We start from the raw sequence: 931 nt of genomic DNA on the forward strand, positions 1-931 counted from the left end.
CAGTTTTCACTCCTGTCGTCACTCACAGTGACTGTCCTGTGTGGGACCATCAACAGGAGTGCAGGTCAGACTATGCTACGAGCACACTTTTATGTTACATCCTAAATCTTTAATGTTGTAGAATTTGGTAATAATATTTTGCTTTGTTTCACATTTTTAGGCTGTCAAACCAACTACTTGTCAATTCACAGCAATCCTTGGTTTTCAAAGTCTGGCACAAAGGAGGTAAAGTAAACATTTTTGTTGCTTTGGGAACTTGTCTGGTATTTGTGAATTAAGCCTGATTCTTTCAATTTGCTAGAGGTGGATAGGGTGCTGGGATTTGCTTCTGTGGACCTTTCACCTTTACTGTGCGGCTTCCACTCAGTGTATGGCTGGTACAATATCACAGACTTCAGCGGTCAGTGTCATGGCCAGATCAAAGTGTCCATCACTCCTCTGAATGTGATTGATCTTCAAGTAGGAAGAAAAACTGTGATTGAAGAGGACCCTGAAAACTCCAGAGTAAGAGGAAAATATTTCTTAAAGGAAAATATTGTAATTTTTCTTCTGCCAACTGATATGTACTTGAACATTTATGTATGTATTTATGTACTTGAATTTTAATTAACAGGCTTTATTCCAGGCCTTTCCTCTCAGCTGTCACACCAGAGCCACCTACAGTAGTTTCCCATCACACAGAGGCTGCTGCACACAGCAAACAATGTCGTCCCCTGAACACACAGAACAACTTTATTGTGAAAGGTTTGTAAAGATAGAAACAATTTTATATTTTTGTAATCTGTGATATTTTTGAAGTACAGTTATTTCTCTCATTCACAAATGTTTAGATCCATTGAGGCTGAAAGCCATGCTGAGCACCTGGACAAGGTGCGACTTTACCACCAGAGTTTACAGGAGCAGAGACCCCCTCACCCTGACTGTGTTAGAG

At 40.2% G+C, this 931-nt stretch overlaps 1 protein-coding gene across 1 annotated transcript in view; it reads left to right on the plus strand.

The window, feature by feature from the left end:
- Window positions 1-931, plus strand: part of c2cd3 (C2 domain containing 3 centriole elongation regulator) — a 14,837-nt gene that overhangs the window by 10,996 nt on the left and 2,910 nt on the right. Inside the window, exons 26-30 of the mRNA XM_008309288.3 lie at window positions 4-64; window positions 161-225; window positions 302-504; window positions 614-744; window positions 831-924. Coding sequence (XP_008307510.1) covers window positions 4-64; window positions 161-225; window positions 302-504; window positions 614-744; window positions 831-924 — 554 coding nt within the window. The remainder of the gene's footprint in view (window positions 1-3; window positions 65-160; window positions 226-301; window positions 505-613; window positions 745-830; window positions 925-931) is intronic.

Source organism: Cynoglossus semilaevis, chromosome 4, assembly GCF_000523025.1.
Source record: "Cynoglossus semilaevis isolate Cse_v1.0 chromosome 4, Cse_v1.0, whole genome shotgun sequence".
In the NCBI taxonomy this organism is placed as follows: domain Eukaryota; kingdom Metazoa; phylum Chordata; class Actinopteri; order Pleuronectiformes; family Cynoglossidae; genus Cynoglossus; species Cynoglossus semilaevis.